The following is a 16383-nucleotide window of genomic DNA, read 5'->3' on the forward strand; positions in this document are numbered from 1 at the left end:
ATTTTAAATCTCTTGTGTGCTAGTGTGAGTTACATCATTAAATTTTCTACTGAAAGTCTTGCATCCTTCTCGGGTCATCCTTTCCCTAAAACTCCTGGCCACTGCAGTTGCCCGGCGTTTCATTTCATAATTCTTACTTTCATAACTTACGTGGGCAAGTGACTTTTTTGGAGGTTGTACTTCCATCATCCTTTGACATCTTCTCAGCTGTGCATAGCTGCTGCTGTGTGCACTGCACACGTGTGTGTGTGTGTGTGTGTGCGCGCCTGTGTGCCTGTGCTCTTTATTTACTTGATATAGTCACTCACTTAGTTTATACAGCTTTCTTTGAGGGAAGGTTTAAGAAGTGAGTAACTTGCCTCCCTTGCAGAGTCTCAGGGGTGCTCTCCTGAAACTCCTACCCAAGTGGGGCCTACATTCAGAGTGGAAACTGGGGAGAGTTATGTCAAGTTGGTGGCACAAATCGGCAAGAACCCAAGCACGTATGTTGCTGCTCAGGCTGCTTGAATTCTGCTTTGAGTGTCTGTCTCTCTGGCCTCCAGTCCTTGAGAGTGCGTGCTGGCGCCACAGGCATGAGCCATCCTGCTTGATAGGATTATAGTTCCAGATTTCCAGGTCATTCTTAAGTCAGTTTTGTGATTCTTTTCTTTTTAAATTAAATATTGTTTTGTGTGTGTAAGTGTGCATGCTTGTGTGTATGCTGTGGTGTGCACGTGAAGCTTCAGAGGTCAGCTGCGTGGGATGTGTCTACCGACCCCACCCCCGTCTTTAAGTGGGTCTGAGCTCCAATCCCCAGGCTTGCATGGCTAGAGCCTTACCCAACATTGTCCAGTTTGCTAGTTTTCCATTGCCTTGTTTTGACCTTGGTTATCTGCGTCTTCCTGAAGACATTCTGTTTAAAATGTTTCAACCCCTCCCTTGCCCTCTCAGTATTGTTGGTTATGCCTGGCCTTTCTCCTGGCCAGTAATGATGACCGGTTAGGCTAGCAGATCGAGGACCCCCAAGGGTGCGCCTCTATTCGTCTCCTCAGGAGACCAGCTTTGGGGATTGCTGAACCACTTTCCCTCTCTGTAAATCGTGTACTTACTTCCCCTGCTGTTTCATACTTGGCTCTCTGCTGTAAACTTTCCACAATAACAGGCTTCTTAGGACACTCACTCCCAGCTGTTAACCATGTACCAGCTGCCCAGGGTTGAGTTTTCTGTGTAGCCAATTTGAAATGTTTCTAACCTCTACTATCATTTCTTTAGTATTACTAATGTCTCTTTTTGGAGGATTGTAGAGGAGCTATCTTTATTATTGGATTTCTAAAAAAAAAAATTCTTTGCAGTCAGAAATACAGCTTGGAATATTTTGAAAATTCCAACTTGCTTGTGTTAGCTTTTGTAATTAAAGCCATATGGGCGTGCCAAGAATATATATGGTTTAATGGTTAGCTGTGTTAAATCACACATATTATTTTGACCTTCAAACATTTTTAGTTTTTCCCCCCTGTTTGAGGTATTATTTGCTGAGAGAGGTGTGCTCATAGGTAAACCCTTCATCCTTTGTTCTGTCAAAGCTTTGTTCCTATATTTTGAGAGGGCTGTTAGGAGTACAGAGGTTCCTGGTGGGTACATTTTCCCTTTTGAATTCTGTAATAAGTAGGTTTACCACTAATAATATTTAATTCCAAAGTCCATTCCTCTGACAACATTTTGTCCCATGAGCTTTAGAACAGCTAGTATACAAGAGGCACGTTCCTGTGTTTTGCTGTTAAGCTTTTGCATTTCTTTTGAAAGATCTCACAGGTGATAATGCAGCCTGTTTGACTGTCTCTTTTTGAAGATTAATTTATTTTCATTTTCTGTGTATGGGGTGTTTTTAACACATGTATTATGTCTGTGTATCACATGCAGTCAGTGACTGCAGAGGCCAGCAGAGGGCGCTGGATCCCCTGAAACTGGAGTTACAGATGGTTGTGGGCCACCTTGTGGGCGCTGGGACTTGAACCCTCTGGAAGAGTAGCCAGTTCTCTTGTTCTGGAGCCATCTCTCCAGCCCATGTCCATTTTTTTTTCTTCGTGCAGGTTTAATCAGCGTGCCTTCCTTAGTCACTGACGTAATAGCTTTTCTTTGTCTTGTTATATTGTCTTTTTGTTACAGTACATTTTCTTTATTATTTTCTTCTTTTTCTTTGACCATTGAAAACATTCAATACAGTCATATAACCATCACCTCTGTAGCTCTAAAACACTTCCTTCCTTCAGGATAGGCCCGTATTGCTCAGTGTCCCAACCTCTTAGCTCTAGTTATCTGGCAAAGTGTGATATTTCACACCAATGGGCTTGTGTGGTATGTGTGACCTTTGGTGTCTGCCTGATTCCTTTAAGGGTCAGTGGCACTGTAGCATGTTCAGTGTCCATCCCTTTATGTGGTACTGATAGGCATTTAGGTAACTTCTGCCCCAGGGCTACTGGAATGCTGTGTAGACATTCCTGTGTGTATTTAGTCCAGTTCCTGTCTTGAGTTCTCTGGTGTGGGACAACCACTGCAGAGCCGTGTGCTCGACCTAAACTTAAGAAGAAGCTGCCTGGCTCTTTCAGGTGGCACGTCTGGGGGAATCCCCCATGCTTCCCTTTGTTTGAGGATTACAGAGCGGGTTGTAACACTGCAAAGCTGCTTCTGCATCTTTATTATGATTGCCTTGACAGCTCAAGACTTATCAGTCTTCCCCTCAAGGGGGAGAAGATTTAGCCTGGCCACCATTTTCCCTGTCTCTTGTCTGCCGCCATGTCTCCTGTTTTTACTGTTCCCAGTGGGTGAGGTCATTCCTACTTTTATAGCCCATTATCATTTAGTTTTACTTAAATGTTTTCCAGTCTCTTACCGTGTCTCTTGCTCTTTTCTTTTTCCTGAGACAGGCCCTTCGGTCATTTGCTCAGTGGAGGTCTGTAAGAATCAACTAGTTGTTGTTGCCTGAGACTGTCTTTGGCTTATCTTTAATGGTAGTTTTAGCCCTGAAAATTCCCATTCAGTGGTTGTTTTTGTTCTAATCACTCTGAAGGTGTCTTCCCGCCTTCATTGAGAAGTCTTATGTTGTCTCTAGGCAATCTAGCTTTTCTCTGAAGTCTTCCTGTTCTCTGGTGTTCTGACCAGCTCAGCACTATGCATCTAGATATGTGTTTATGTTTACATGTCTTGTTGAGGCTGGGAATTCTTAGCAACTTCCTTTTTAGTGTTTTCTTGCATTCTGTTCTCTCTTCTCTTCAGCGACTCCTTTTCCATTGAACTCCAGTACTTTTCTCTCCGGGATTTTTCTCTCGAGAATCTCCCTTTTCTGGCTTGAGTCACAGCTGGTACTGTCCATTAATATCTCCTCAGAGTCTCCTCACTGGCTCCTTTCTGCTGGTCAAGCTTACCAAGTGTTTTTTTTTTTCCACTTAACATGAAAAAGTTCAAACTTGCAGTAAAACCAAAAGCATAGGAAATGACCACCTGTGTCCTCATCGCCTAAATTTAGCTGGTAGGAAGCTCTGTGTATCTTTTTTCTTACTAATATACGTGTTTGTATTTACATATTGTTTTACTGATCTCACTTTGACTGAGAGTCAAAGTCGGTATCATGAAATTCATTTCAGATTTTCTAAGGACAAGAACATTTTCTTCCCATTCACAGGACTATTATCCCCATCAGGGAAGTTGACATTAATCAAATAATATTATCTGTAGCCTTTTTTGGAACCTGAAACCAATCTGGCCACATGTTCAGTGGTGGGACAGGAGAATGAGACACCTCTTTCTTTTTTCCATCCTTTTATTAAAAATAGATTCTTTTCTCAGACAGTATATCCTGATTAGTTTCCCTTCCCTGTGACCCTCCCAGTTCCTCCTCCCCCTCCCATCCAGATCCACTTCTTTTCTGTCTCTCATTAGAAAAGAACAGGCTCCTAAGAGATAACAACATAACAAAATAAATAAAATATCGTAAGATAAAACAACTATAAGACTGAAGTTGGACAAGGCAAACCAATGGAAGGAAAGGAGCCCCAAGAGAGGGCATAAGGCTCAGACTCACCCACATGCTCAGGACTATAAAACATAAAACACTAAACTAAAAGCTGTGATACTCAGAAGGCATGCTGCAGACCCAGGCGGGCCCGCGTTGCTGCTTCAGTGTCTGTGAGTCCATATGAGCTTTGGCCAGTGGATTTAAAGGGCCATGTTCTCCTGGTGTCCTCCATCCCCTCTGGCTCCTCCACGCCTCTGCCTTCTCTTCCACTGGGTTCCCTGAGCCCTGAGGAGAGGGGTTGGTGGTGACATCCCCTTTGGAGTTGTGTGTTTCACTGACTCTCTGCATAATATCTGGCTATATATTTGTTCCTATTTACTGGAGGAGGACCTGCCTCTGCTGATGGCTGAATACGGCACTGATTTGTGGGTACAGCAGCAGACGAATGCCCTTAGGAGTCTTTTTGTTGTTAGGTGGTTTTTTTTGTGTGTGTGTTTTTGTTTTGTTTTGTTTTGTTTTGTTTGTTTTTGTTTTTGTTTTTTTTTTAGACCAATAGTATTATATTTGATTTCCCCCTAGGCCTCTGGGCTATTTAGAGATCTTGGTCACCCAAGCAGTGTTTCAGGTATGGGCTCCATCACATGGAGTGGACCTTAAGCCAAACCAGACACTTGGATGGCCACTCCCCCTGCTTTCTGCCACCAATTGCCTTAGCATATTTTGCAGACAGGACAGATTGTAGGTCAAAGGTTTTTTGGCCGGATTAGTGTTTATGTTTCTCTTTTAGTAGCCTGCAGAGTACCTTCTGGTACTACAGACCCTAGAACCCGGTGCTGAGGGTTAAGTGTAGGCCCCATCTTGCCCTGTCTGTGTTCGGTGAGCTGTGCAGGTGTTGTCTTCAGCCATGGGCTCCTGTTGTCAGTGTGTGGAGAGGATCCTACAATCTTGGCAGCAGCCTGGGTTGTTTGAGGATTTCCACAGGACGCCTTTGGCCAGCCTCTCAGTGACTCTTTCTCTCCACACAAGGATTCAGTTACTCAGGGACTAAGTCCTAGTTCTGGACTCTTGAACACAGGACCTTGGCTCGCTGCTCACTCTGTGGGCTGTGATAAGGCACAGAAATGGGGTGAAGGTCATCTGGGTATGACAAAATGCATGTCTGTCCCTGGCCCTTGACGCATGCCTCTGGGCTATCTGTGTAGTGGCACTTGGAGAAAGCATTTTGAAGCCTTGATTTATCTTTTTGTCTTTGTTGTTTCTAGTAGTTTTCACTCAAAGGCAAGAACACTCTTTTAAACTGACCTTTTAAACTCTACAGCCCTTATGCCACAAAGGGACACATGAAAGGAACAATAGCACATTCTCCACATGTGAGCACACTCGAGGTCTCCTTTGGTGAGGAGATCTATGGGACACGGCTGATGGATCGCTCTCTGGGTGGAAGTCCCATGACTGGGGAGAGGCCCTGCTGTTCCTGGCCCAGTGGACATACTGTCCCCACCCTCTCAGGAGTTACCAGGAACATTTGAGATCCTGTCCTACCATTTTCAGGATGCCATAGAAATTTATGGCAAAGGCAGCATGTGCAAATTAAAGGAGTGAACAGAGTGGGATGTTTGAAACCAGTGGCCAGGTTTCGAGTCCCTGTGTTGGCAGTTCTAAGTTGTGCAGGCTTGTGTAAATCACCTAGTTTCTGTGAGGGTTATTGCACCATTTAGCGTCCTCCCTGGAGCTCTGGCTAGTGCTGGGCATCCAGCACCCGGTGAGACAAGAGAGGGCAGTGGTCCTGTTTCCCTCCTTGGTGCCACAGTAAGTCTCCCACTCTGTGGCTGACCGTGATACTGCGTTCTTCACAGTTCTGAAGGCTGAGGTCCAAAATCAGCTTCTCCGGCCGAATGCCAAGGCGCTGGCTGGAGAAGATCACTAGATCTCCCCTGCACTCTTCCTCCTGCAAAGTGTGTCAGCCTACCGTCTGCTTTTGCCACTGTGTCTCCTGGATTAGCCCCGCTGCCTTGTGACATGTGCGCTGTTCCTACCTCCGGACCCAGGATCACCGTCCTGCCTCAGATCCTCCACATTCTGACTTTTTTTTGGTTGTAAGATAATGGCTGGAGGTTCTGGCAGTGACAATATGGACATCTTTGTGGGCTAGCCTGTCATAACATTTTGCCCTTTTGTTGCCAGGAAGACAGACCTGATAGAAAGCCCTCCATTTATGCTGGGATGTGGATACACGCTTTAGGTAGGGGGCACTGCAGTTGGGCTTTAGGGCACCGGGAATCTGTCAGAGTGTTCAGGGTAGAGCGCAGAGTGTGTGAGAAGGCACAGTGGCTTCTCCTGAAGTTCTCAGCACAAGGCAGTGCAGGCGGAGCGTGATGGCTCAGCTGCCGACGCCTCTGGGCAAGAGTCAGGTCATGTAGAGCCCTGCAGAGTAGTCTTTGGAGGCTGGGTTTATATTTTATAAGGAAGTTAGGTGAGATGGCTACTGCCATTAGCTTTAGAGTAGCGGTTTGAGTTCAATTCCTGTGCTGCCTGGCTTAATGCAAGCCACGGAACACTGCTGACCCTCACTTGACACCGAGGGAAATAACTACTTCAAAAGGCTGTTTCAAGACAGACAACCTTTGAGGTTTTCAAAGCACATAGTCTAGTGGCTGAGATAATCCAGAGAACCAACGAGGACTTTGTTAATGCTGCAGTTATTTTGGTAAACGTGGAGTTGCTATAGGTGATGGTGATGTGGGAGTAGCAGGGACCTTTAAGTAACTATGTTATGGGCGCAGTATCACATCAGTCTGCACATGCCATGGGAAGATGTGGGGACTGAGGACCGGCCACTCCAGGTGTCAGGACAGCATTAGGAGGCTGCTGAGATTCCGTAAGTGAGGAGGAAGAAGCAGAGACAAGTAGGTTTAAGAGGGCCCTGGTGGCTTTGGAGTGCTTGAGGGATGTCTTTACTGTCCCTACTTGAAATGCTTCACAAAAACCATAGAAGTCATCTTGGGCAAGTGCCTGGGCCTCATGTTCCTTGCCTGTTCCTGGGTTCCCTGTCTTTTCCATCAAAGTGCCCCAGCGTTTTCTGGGGAGCAGATGAGCTGGGGAGAGTCTGAGGGAAGAGGCTTTTGATGGTAGTGCATGAGCTGGGGAGAGTCTGAGGGAAGAGGCCTTTGATAATGTAGCTTACTTTTGCCTCATGGTTGAGGTGGGGTGCTATGCATCCATGGACCCCCTCTTCCCAGTTTCCCAGAGCATTCTACCCTCACATGGTGCCCCACAACCCCCTGTGAAATCTTGGGCACAGAACTCTGAGATTCTTTAGGATTGAATGAAATAAATTAGCTTCGCTGAATGGGATGGGCATGGGGGGTGGGTGGGGGGAGCAACCTTCTTGGGAGGGAGTGTGATGGAACTCTGGAGCCACAGAGAAAATGAGAGTCCCACGGAGCACAGGCACAGTGTCTGAGAACTGTGTGTCCCGCAGTCTTCACACACACCCTTCATACATCTTCTGGAGGAAGCCAGTTCAATGGAGGGCCCCGAGGCGAGACTATGATTGTTGCTGCAGTCATATCTTACTGTGCAAAGGCAGTGGAGGAAAATATATTTCAATGCTATGTTCAAAAGGACTGTCATTTTCAACATAGTAAATGAGTTTTTGGAGGATGATGTAAGAGTGTTGCTTTCAATGTGTTCTGTGTCCTTTGGTTCACATTGATGCATGATGGAGGAAAACAAATCTGAGCAGAGCTACTACATGGGCGGAGCCTTTCTAGAAGGTTCTGAATGCACACACATGGATAACAAGTCAGAACCACGGGGCCGCGTTCCTTTACATACATTGGTACACCCCAGAAGCCTCGATTAAATGGCCACACGTTGGTTTTTTTTACATGGAATCTGGGCGAGAAGAAAAGAAGGAAGGGAGGGAGGGAAGAGGGAGGGAGGGAGAGAGAGAGGGAAGAGGGAGGAAGGAAGGAAAGAAGGAAGGAAGGAAGGAAGGAAGGAAGGAAGGAAGGAAGGAAGAAATCTGACTTTGAATCCATGAGGGATGAGGCCGACACCCTGATGATGAGGCTTGACCTTTGCCCGGTCCCACAGTGTGTCGCAGCGACACCAGCGAGCCCTGCTGGCTGTGGCCTGCTCAGTGCACTCTCTGGGGATCGGGGCCAGTGGTCCTTGTGGTCTTCTGTGTAGTTTGTGTTCCTCTGGCAGTCTCCTCTTCTGCCCTGACATTTTTCTTTTTCTTTCAGGAAAAATCAGTTGGTGTCTGACCGGACTGGTGATAAGCCAGATGCCCTGCAGCTAGGTAGGTGAGGCTCATCCCTCTGGGCTGTCTCTCTGCACGGGGCAGGACTCGCTCCAGGTTGGAGACCTCAGGGCCAAGCCGCTCTATTCCTGTCTCCATCTACTGCCTGACTTTCTTTTCTAACTAGTTCTTAAAAGAGGAATTGGAAGCTGGGTGGTGGTGGAACTTAACTTTAATCCCGGAAGCAGAGGCAGACAACTCTCTGAGTTTGAGGACAGCCTGTTCTATAGAGTGAGTTCCAGGATAGCCAGGGCTACACAGAGAAACCCTGTCTTGAAAAATAAAACAAAAATACAACAAGCAAACATACAAAATGTGTACATATGTGTGTGTGTGTGTATACATGTGTGTATATGTATATGTGTATGTGTATATATATGTATATGTATGTTATATAGGTGGATGGAACACCAGCACTGAGGAGGCTACAGCAGGAGGATCCAAAGTTAGAGGGTAGCCTGGACCCTATGGCTAGACCCCCATCTCCCAAACCAAGTCAAATCATCCAACTGAACAAAGAATAGATTATTTACCCAAACCAAACCAGGCCAGCCAACACAAAGTAGGTTGCTTGTCCCCGGATCTGCATTGCACAGCTGTGCACAGGAGCTCTTTGGGACCATTTAGAATGTTTCTGGACAACAGTTCCAGGTCAGAATATGAGGTAGCTCTGCCTGGGGTGGCATGTCCGTATCAAAGGTTTACAAGCATGACTGAGACACGAAATGCATCAAGGGGGGTGAGGGGCTCGGCTTCCTCACTCCGACCTGTGCCTCTCACAACAGTGACTGTGCCTGTGCCACTGCACTCCTAGAGCAAGACAGAACATTTATTTCCACTGTAGCTTTGAATTGACGGTAGAGTCTGGTAGTCTCTGGAGTGGAGGATGACAGGGCCGGGTTGGGCCTGAGAGGGTGGACTTGAGCACTCTTGAGTCTGCTCTCCTGCTGGCAGCCAGCCCCTTTACCTGTTTGCCTTTGTTCGCCACATTGAAGCTATTCACTTACTTCGCTTCTTTCTCCCTTTAAAGCATTCTTTTAGAGCTGTACTCTTAGAAGGGCCTGTGTGGGGTGTGCAGCTGACTGAGCTTTGATCTAGCTGCAAGTACAGGGCAGGCTCTGATCATGGAGGCAGGCTTGTTTATGCTGCACAACACACTTCAGAGGTCCCGGAGCCTCAGAAATCACCAGGAACTGCTCGTGGAGATGATGTGGCCCTACCCAGGAAGGGCAGGCTTCTGTCTGTGGCCGTGCAGACTGAGGGATGGAGTCAAGAAGCCCTGACATCCAAAGCCCCTGGCCTGTGCAGCTCTTGAAGCTTTTCTGATGAAAGTGACTCATGTTTGGAGACAAAGCAACACGGTGCTCGGCCTTCAGAACCCCTCTCGGAACTGCTTTTGTCAGTTCCCAGAAGCCATTTGAAGTATATGCATGTGCTTTCTGGAAGGAGGGGGTCCTCTCTGCTGCTTGGATGATGATTCGGACAAGGGAAATGAAGTAAAGATAGGAACAGAGTTAGGGAAGAGAAGCACAGGGAGAGTTTGAGGGCAGGAGACCTGGGGTACAGAAGAGGCAGCACATTCTGGGGGAGGATCAGCGATCAGCGCTCCCTTTTGTAGCCCTTTGGTCTGCGTTAGGAGTCTTTGAAGCCCCCTGCAGGCATAGGCGAGGCTTTGCTGAAGGTAGACAGTGCTGAGTGGAGGACATCTTTCTTTCTTGGAAGGCAGAACTGGATGGGACAAAAGAGAGAGGTGCCCTCCCATAGAAACGTGTGAACCTCAAGAGATACAGGGGAGAGGTCTGTGATGTCCCTGGAAGGCCCACAGACAGTGGCCTTTAGGCTAGACATTGAAGGATGGGCCGGTCTCAGCCAAGAACGATATGAGGAAATTGTACAATTAGAGGCAATTAAGAGAGTGTAAGAGGTTACCGAGAGGAGCAGGCCCCGAGGGAAGTGGGTATGAGAACCAGGCAGGAACAGGCAGCAGGGAGGATTCTGAGTGCTGTGCTATGGACCAAATCACTGGGTACCAAGAGTTGCTGAAGATCGGGGCTATGCATCGGGCTGTGTAGACTTGGTGTAGGATGGATTTCAACGTAGGAACCCTGGAAAGGGGCTGATGAACTCTTGAGAGAGGCGGGGCAGAGTGGTGAGGCTCCTCTGTCAGCCTCACCCTCACGGGCTGCTTCCCTGACCCTCTCTGCTCCTGAACCTTGGCCCAGGCTTCTAGGCCAGCGTATTCGCCACTGTGTGTGAGGTGCTTCGTCTCTTTATCTGGGCTGGGATCTCTTGGAGAATGGAATGGTACCTTCACTGTCCCATCCCATCCCATCTTTAGTGTATTAGCTATGGATGTTTAGTAGAGCATTTCATGATACCAGGCCTGGTGATACAGACCTGTGATTCCAGGTTCGTGGAAATCTAGGCAAGACGATTACCATGAGTTCAAGGCCAATGTGAGTTACGAAGTGAGTTCAAATCAGCACTGTGCCGTTTGCTCTCTTTGGATCCTACTTGAAAGGAAATGTGATTCTCTTCTCTTCTGTCTGTCTGTCTGTCTGTCTCTCTCTCTATCTCTCTCTCTCTCCTTCTCTCTCTCTCTCCCTCCCCCTTTTCCTTCCTCCTTCCTTCTCTCTCTCTTTGTCCCTCCCCCCTCTTCCTCCCTCCCTCTCTCCCTTTCTCTTTCTCCCCCCCTCTCTCTCCCTCTCTCCCTACATACCCCCCTCACACGTATTTCTTTTCCCTTCAAAGGGTATATGAAATGGGAAAACAAACTCCTAGCTTCTGTTCGACCAGACATTTATATGCGGCCTTAAAAAGAGCACTCTGAAACCACTGGCATTTGCAGGCAGCTTGGTGTCTTGGCCAGCATGTTGCTCCTCGGTGCTTTGGTTTTCCCTTGCATGGCGGTCTCGCCACATCTGGCCCTGCTATGTGGTCCTGAACCAATTCCCCGCTCTGGGCCAGGTCCTCCCTGCAGAAGCCAAGGGAAGTTGTCTGCTCTTCAGCTCACCCAACCCCATATGTGTTATGGGGTCCTGCTTCCTAGACACCCATCCTCCATCCCAGACTCCGACCCCTCCCCCACTCCCACCCAATGTACTAAACAAAGTTCTCCAAATGAGCTTCAGTGGTTGCTCTGCCCGCTGGGCTGGGGCCCCTGATGCTCGTGGTGGGATTAGCCATACAGCTCTGCTCTCACCACAAAGTCTTCCTGTCGGCGTGTTGTCCCCTCCCTTCCTTTCTGCCCTCAGTTTTCTCGCCATCCCTCACTATCTTACACATGAACTGCATCTGTCCCCGCACAGTTCAGGGCAGTGCTTGGCATGCACGTGTCTTGATTTGCCATCTCCCTTGATTTCTTCCTTTTCCTACCCAGCACCATGGCTAAAACCCATTCACATTGCTGCCTGAACATCTGGTTTCTATTTCTGGTTATTTTTGTAAGGCTATGGTCACAGGGTAACGTTTCCAGAGATTCAAACTAAGAAAGGTCTCATTTAAATCTAGGTTTAGTAAAATATTCTTTGACGGTTTCATACATGCGCGGAACAAATCTTAGTCATTTTTACCCTGCTTGCCGTCTCTCATCTCCACAGCTCCCCTCCCCCCACCCACTGAAGCTAACAGCCCACAACCCCCCCCCTTTATGTCTTATCTTTTTATTCAGTGGATGGGTTTTCCCAGGGTGGTGGCTGGTTCTCCCCGGTGGGGTGAGGGGGTTGTTGAGTGAGCTACAAGTGGTAGCTGTCCTGGGCACTAAGGTTGCCCTGCGTGCCCTCGCCCCAGTCCAGGCCCGCCCTGGCAGTTTGTCTGGGGAGTACGTGCTCAGCTTTTCCAGCCCGCTTCCCCCGGTGCCTTCTCCTGGGGTCCCGTATCTGAGCGTTCTAGTGTGTGTTTCACAGGTCGGGGACAGGCCGGAGGGTCGTGCTAGCTGGGGTGTCTCCGGCTGCTGCCACCGCTGCAGACTCTGCCAGGGTTCACTTTCAGCCTCAGTCAGCTGTGTGAGGATCTACCCAGGAGGTGTCCTGGAGTCTCTTCTGGGTGCAGGTCCAGGGCAGTTGGCTTGCAGTCAGCTTGCCACTTTGTCCCTGCCCAATGTGGGACAGCTACATCACTGCCTATACCTTATGCCCTTGTAGTAAGTGGGAGCAGGAGTAATCAAGCTCTCAAAAGGACAAGTTGGGTTTGGATGGCTCAACTCAAAGGTTCAATAAATAATAGTGATAATTGTAAGAATTTACTATCGTTTTTACACAAACATGACTCCTCTAACCCTGGCCTCTTGTCATGTGACTTGTGCTTCCTGCCCACCGTTTTAAAGAACATGTCAACGCTGAGCCTGGCTGGGCCTGGCTGGGCCTGGACCACTAGCTGTCGGCTCTAAGGCATTTGTTTGATTCACTCTGTCCACCTGTAGCACAATGAAGGTGGGGTGGTATCCAGGAGCTGGCCCATCTTTGCTTTCTTCCCTGGTTGGGGAGCCCTGGGGCCTGACATAGAGGTTGGTGTCCAGGCTGAGGCACATAGCCAAGTTTCTCCAAACTCTTCAGTGTGTTGGTGGTCTAAGTGACTCCTATTCCATTTCCCTTGAGACACACCATGGCCCTGTTTTCTTTCAGAGGATGTTGAGGATGAACTGATAAAGGAAGACATTGTCCTGTTCCCACCTCCATCAATGCTCAAGCTTCACACTGTGTCAAAGCCAATTGACCTCTCGCTGGCTAAGGTAGGTGTCGATGCTGAGGCTCAGGGAGTCCACGTTGAATATACCTGATGCCGATGGCACAACTTTGATGCTTTTGACTCAGTGGTTCTTTCTTGTTGTAATATCCAGGTCACCGTGGAAGTGGGAACTTTGATGTGATGTGTAAGGAGCCTGATCCTAGAGTCAGGAAGACTGTCTTAATCCTGGGTGCTCCCCTGCCTCCTTGAGACAAAGGGGTGGGGGTGGGGTTGGGTTTTCCTATTCTAGATGATGTAGGACCCTGCTCTTTGATGACCCAGAGCTGCCCCACATGCAGCAATGTGACGTTGATGAGGTAGTTGTCCTGTGAGACTGGCTGTGTGCCCACACTACCTTCATTCGCGAGGCTCTGGGCAGCTGCGGAGCTAGGGCAGGTAGGGCTAGAGTTCCTCAGCATACCCAGGTTTGAATGTGTGGCCTCCTGGATGGATCCATGGCAGCAGGACACAGGTTCCCTGCCCTATGGCCTCCTTAGCAGAGGTCCCTGCATTCCTCAGGACCCTCAGTTGCTAGGGTGTCTTACCCCTCCTTGGACTAGAGGTTCCTGCAGGATGGATTGCTGTGCCTGCTGTCCCACAGCAGCTGTTCAGCCCAGATCCAGAAGAAAATCTAGAAGTTCCTAGAAATGCAGCTAACTTCTCCTTGTTCTGTTGACCTGTGTCTACTTAGCATATATATCATGAAATAAAACTATTTTTTTTAGAGTTTATTTTCCCTTCCCTTTTTTGTTCCTCTGTGCTCTCTGTCCAGCTTTTGAAGTTACAGAGGGCCAGGCACATGGAAGAGAACCCAAAGCCGGACACCCATGCCCTGACCACCCATGGCCACAGCTGCGGTCCTCTGCACAAGGCACTTCCACTTGGTGCTCAGCCTTGGAGGGACCCAGAGACTGCCCAGCAAGATGTCCCAGACCAATCAAAGGGAGTGGGTTTCACAGATGGGAGAGGACAGGGCTTCAGCTTCTGGGCCATGGTTAAACACACTGGTATCCCAAAACTGTCCCTATGACTAAGAGGATAGCAACAGTCTACCCAGAAGATCCAAGTCTGTAGTTTTCAGGCTGTTGGAAATGCACCCCAAAGCAATTCATGGTTGTACTTGGCACAGGAGGGGAACCGAACACTGATGGATGAATTCATTTATCCAATGTGCTCTGAGCCTCATTTGATGGAGACATGTAGACAAACGTTTCTGTCACAGAGATTCCTTATACTAAAGGAAGAAACAAAGAATTGGATGTAGTGGTTAGTGATTCAGGTCCACAGGGGGAGCCTGACCTTGAGAGCAGCTTCCAGGGAGGGGCTGGAGATCAGCTTTCTGGTCTTAGTGCCTTCTTGAAGCGTCAGAGTACACTCCTACCCCATTATAAAACTTCAGCTGAAAACCATAGACCATCATGGAGTGTCAGAAAGTGGGGTCAGTCAGCGTGCAGCATTGGTACCGCAAAGTGCTGGGCAGAGGTGCTTGGGGTAGTAGAAGGGAACCACAAACTGAATATCCTCTGAAATCTAGAGATGTTGGGGAATTGGAAAGGTGGAAACATGCCTGAGGAGGTGGTAGGAAGCATTGTGGACAGTAGGATTTTCCATATGATTTAAAGGGAGATCACTTACGGTGGCATGCTAAAGAGAATTCTTTTTTTTTCTCCAAAAAGCTAGATAATATGCTTTTGACTTTGCTCAGGGCTATAGTCTGTTTTGCAGTTACTCATATCTGTTGTGATGTAGAAGTAGCCAGAGAAAAATATAAACAATGCCCATTGTGTGTTAATAAAACTTGATTTACAAAACAAGGTAGGTGCCAGATTTAATTTATGGACCATAGTTTGCCAACTTTGTGCCAGAGTAGCTCTGAAACCTTGCAGCAAAGTTGAATCATTTAGGGCAGTTTAAAATCTGATAGGAGATAAAATCTGGTAAGACAGAAAGCCACTTTCATTCTACACACACACACACACACACACACACACACACACACACACACACACTCAAAACAACAACAACAAAAGCCAAACACACCTATGGATACCCAGGTCTTATCCTCAGGAATGTGGATTGATTGACTGACCTGGCCTGTGACCTGCTCATTAGGATTATTTTTAAGTGTCCCTAGAGATAATTTTAATGTGAGGTCAGGTTGGAAACTTACAGTCTTTCTGATGGAGGATCGGAGGATCCCTGGTGAAGCCAAAGTTTTATATTTCAAGGTCTGTGTAAGGAAACTCTTGGCCCATGTTAGCATGGGCTGGTGTGGTTTACAGACGTTCCAGAGGTAAGTAAGACCCTTAAGGTCAGGTTTATCTTCCTCAAATATGAGAAGAATGGCCTTGCAAAATAGAGACCACTGCCAGAAAACGCACTTCCTTCTAGAACCCAAGACCAACTCCTGCTGAGCCTGTGCTGCAAGTCTTGTTATTGTTCATTTTATAAACAGCCAATAAAATGCTTTTTCCTCCCAGGAGATAAAGACCCTTCTGTTCGGCTCTACCTTTTGCTGCTTCAGTGAAGAATGGAAACTTCAGAACTTTTCCTTCAATGACATTGCCTCGTTAAAATACGGCATTGTGCAGAACAAGGCAGGTTGCTCTTGGGGTCTCCAGGGACCTTTCTTCTGGGTTGTCCTGCACAAAGCGGGAACGTTATTTATGTGGTGACCTCTGAGAGCATCAGTCGGGTGATCTGGCCTACCACACGGTGCAGGCAGTTAAGATGGGGATGCTAGAGTGGGAAGAGCCACTGTGATCCTTGCTGGGGGACATTCTAGTCAAACTCACTTCCTGTGACACTGGGATGCCACCCCGAGGAGCAGAAGGTGGCCTTGAGTAGGCTTGGAGGCATTGAGAACCTTCATAGGCCTGACCCTGGGGGGAGTTGGGGGGTTCGAAGGTAGTGCTGGAGAGGGTCACTTTCAAAAATGGAGGCCAGAGCGTGGGAGCAGGGAGTTCAGTGCTACAAGAAATGCCAAGGCATCGTGTGCAAAACAGGTGTCAGAAGAGTGTGCAGTGGTTGTTACAGAGACAAAGGTGGGTGTGGGAAGCTCTGCACCTGCTTTGGATACACTCAGCAGGATAGTCTCAAGAAAGGCCTGAAGATGTTTCCACTCTGTGGCCAAAGGCTGCAGGACAGCTCCGTTCGGCACCTTCCTCAGGCATGGTGCTTCCCCTGGCCCTGTGGCTGGAGAAAGGGCCCTGATAGCATCAGATTCTGCCTCCCTCTGTGGTGTGGCCAGGCTCAGCTTCTCTTTTACCTCAAGGACACACTGACCTATCGCTCTGGCAATCCTTGGACATGGCAGGAGTTGTCTGAGTGACAGAAAAACCCTTGGTCATGTCTCTAGCTT

The 16383-nt window shown here is 48.1% G+C and overlaps 1 protein-coding gene across 1 annotated transcript in view; it reads left to right on the plus strand.

The window, feature by feature from the left end:
• Positions 1-16383, plus strand: part of Mindy4 (MINDY lysine 48 deubiquitinase 4) — a 105278-nt gene that overhangs the window by 40080 nt on the left and 48815 nt on the right. The window contains exons 6-8 of the mRNA XM_052173779.1: positions 8242-8297; positions 12920-13026; positions 15503-15619. Of these exons, the coding sequence (XP_052029739.1) occupies positions 8242-8297; positions 12920-13026; positions 15503-15619 (280 nt within the window). The remainder of the gene's footprint in view (positions 1-8241; positions 8298-12919; positions 13027-15502; positions 15620-16383) is intronic.

This window comes from Apodemus sylvaticus, chromosome 2 (genome assembly GCF_947179515.1).
Source record: "Apodemus sylvaticus chromosome 2, mApoSyl1.1, whole genome shotgun sequence".
In the NCBI taxonomy this organism is placed as follows: Eukaryota; Metazoa; Chordata; class Mammalia; order Rodentia; family Muridae; genus Apodemus; species Apodemus sylvaticus.